At 28.8% G+C, this 1846-nt stretch overlaps 1 protein-coding gene across 1 annotated transcript in view; it reads left to right on the top strand.

The window, feature by feature from the left end:
* Window positions 1-893: 893 nt before the first annotated feature.
* LOC117116137 (aromatic-L-amino-acid decarboxylase-like) overlaps window positions 894-1846 on the top strand; it is a 25119-nt gene continuing 24166 nt past the window's right edge. Inside the window, exon 1 of the mRNA XM_033260120.1 lies at window positions 894-1136. Coding sequence (XP_033116011.1) covers window positions 933-1136 — 204 coding nt within the window. The 5' untranslated portion in view covers window positions 894-932. The remainder of the gene's footprint in view (window positions 1137-1846) is intronic.

Genomic DNA, 1846 nt, shown 5'->3' with positions numbered 1-1846 from the left:
TTGAATTAAAACATTTTGATTATAATTTTTTCTAGCTCATTGAGAAATTGAGAAATTGAAATATGCCTTTAGAAATGTATTTTTTTTTTCTGAAGTGGTTTATTTGCTTTGTAATGTAGTTGTATGTTTTATGTTATGAATAAATAAAAAAAATAAAATTTAAAAAAAACTTTATTTTAAACAATATTCAATTGAGAATGGAGACTCATTTAAGTATGTTTTCCATTCATTAACAATAGTCGTCATAGTCACCTTCACCATCATCATCAAGGGCAATCCCCAAAATATTTGTATTGATGCTTGAAAAGGGCACTTTTTATGGTCTAATTTAAAACATTGATCTTGGTTTTAGCTACTTGGTTGCCATTTTAACAACCAAAATAAATTTGGTGAGTGATGGTTGGCAATTAATCCTAAAAAGTTAAAACTAAATATCAATAAATAAATGAAAATAAATACAATAAAAATGTATTCATATAAAATACACACAAACCCTAACCATAAGGAATCCAATTACAGTTCTATATAGTTACTGTGTGTAAGTATCTATATGCACTTAGGACAATATAACAATAGAAAGTACAGGCCTCCCTCTAAACAAAGACCCCTCCAATTAAAGACCACCTCCAACTAAAAAACCACCTTTCTATGGTCCCAAAATTAACAAATGTCTTTTATCTTTATTTAATATTATAATTAGAGACTAAAACTGCTAAAGACAATGGAAACCCCGGTCCCAAAAGTGTTCTTTAATTGGAGGGAGACCTGTAATAAAAAAGTTTTGGAATTAAGAAACAATAAGGATTAAGATAATAGCTAAATCTTACAAAAATTGGAAACTGCTACTATGGCATTTCTTTTGCAAAAATATTTGCAAACATTGTCTTTAATTTTTTCTTTCCTCCTCAAAATGTGACAAAAATGCAGCAACCATGACGGATTCAAATGAATTCCGAGAGCGAGGAAAGGAAATGGTTAACTACATAGCAGGCTACATAGACAGCATTGAAAAAAGACCGCCCCTAGCACAGGTAGAACCTGGATACCTCAGCAAACTGATTCCCAATTCAGCACCACAGAAGCCTGACCAATGGGAAGACATTATGAAAGATGTCGAGCAAGCCATCATGCCAGGAGTAAGTTAAATTTAACCATTTATCCTAATAATAAATTTTAATAATTGCATTGTTTTGTTTTGTGTAGTTTAATAAATCTGAATATACTGTGTAATGGAAATATGTGTCTTTCATAATTGTTAATTGTTTCACTCATTCATTATTCTATAGTTAGGTTTGGAGAACAGCTTATTAGTTTTTTAACTAATAAGATTTTCCTTAATTGGCTTTTGTTTATATTTTGTTTAAAATTTAAATATTTCCTATATTGTATTATATTTATATACCCAATTATGTTTTATTTATTAAATTTAAATTTAAAAAAACATTATCAATTTGAACTAAAGGATTGACTGATTGACAGTGAAGTACAGTACACTGTCTAAAAAAAGAACCTCATAAAAAATCTTTTTAAAACTTGAATTGCTCAATCCTTACATTTAGGCTTTGTAGTCCAGTCCGAAATGTAGCAATATCAGAGGTTGCATTTTTTTTTGCTATATTTTTAAAAAATTGGATATGATGTAGAGTAGACATTGATAAATCAAAAAAGTATGTGCAACATTTTTTTTTATACGTAAGGGGAGTTGCCAGCAGTTTCAAAATGGCCACCATTTTTTCCTAAAATTGTCACTAATATTGTAAGTTTATGTTATTAAAATGCAGCATTCAATTGGAAATTCACTCATAACAATGACAACAACAGTTAACTAAATATTGTACACATTTTT

This window comes from Anneissia japonica, unplaced genomic scaffold, assembly GCF_011630105.1.
Source record: "Anneissia japonica isolate Jap-2015-1 unplaced genomic scaffold, ASM1163010v1 scaffold199_len4679917_cov187, whole genome shotgun sequence".
Classification (NCBI taxonomy): Eukaryota; Metazoa; Echinodermata; class Crinoidea; order Comatulida; family Comatulidae; genus Anneissia; species Anneissia japonica.
The sequence above is the reverse complement of the archived record's forward strand: the minus strand, read 5'-3'. Positions and strand labels throughout refer to the sequence as shown.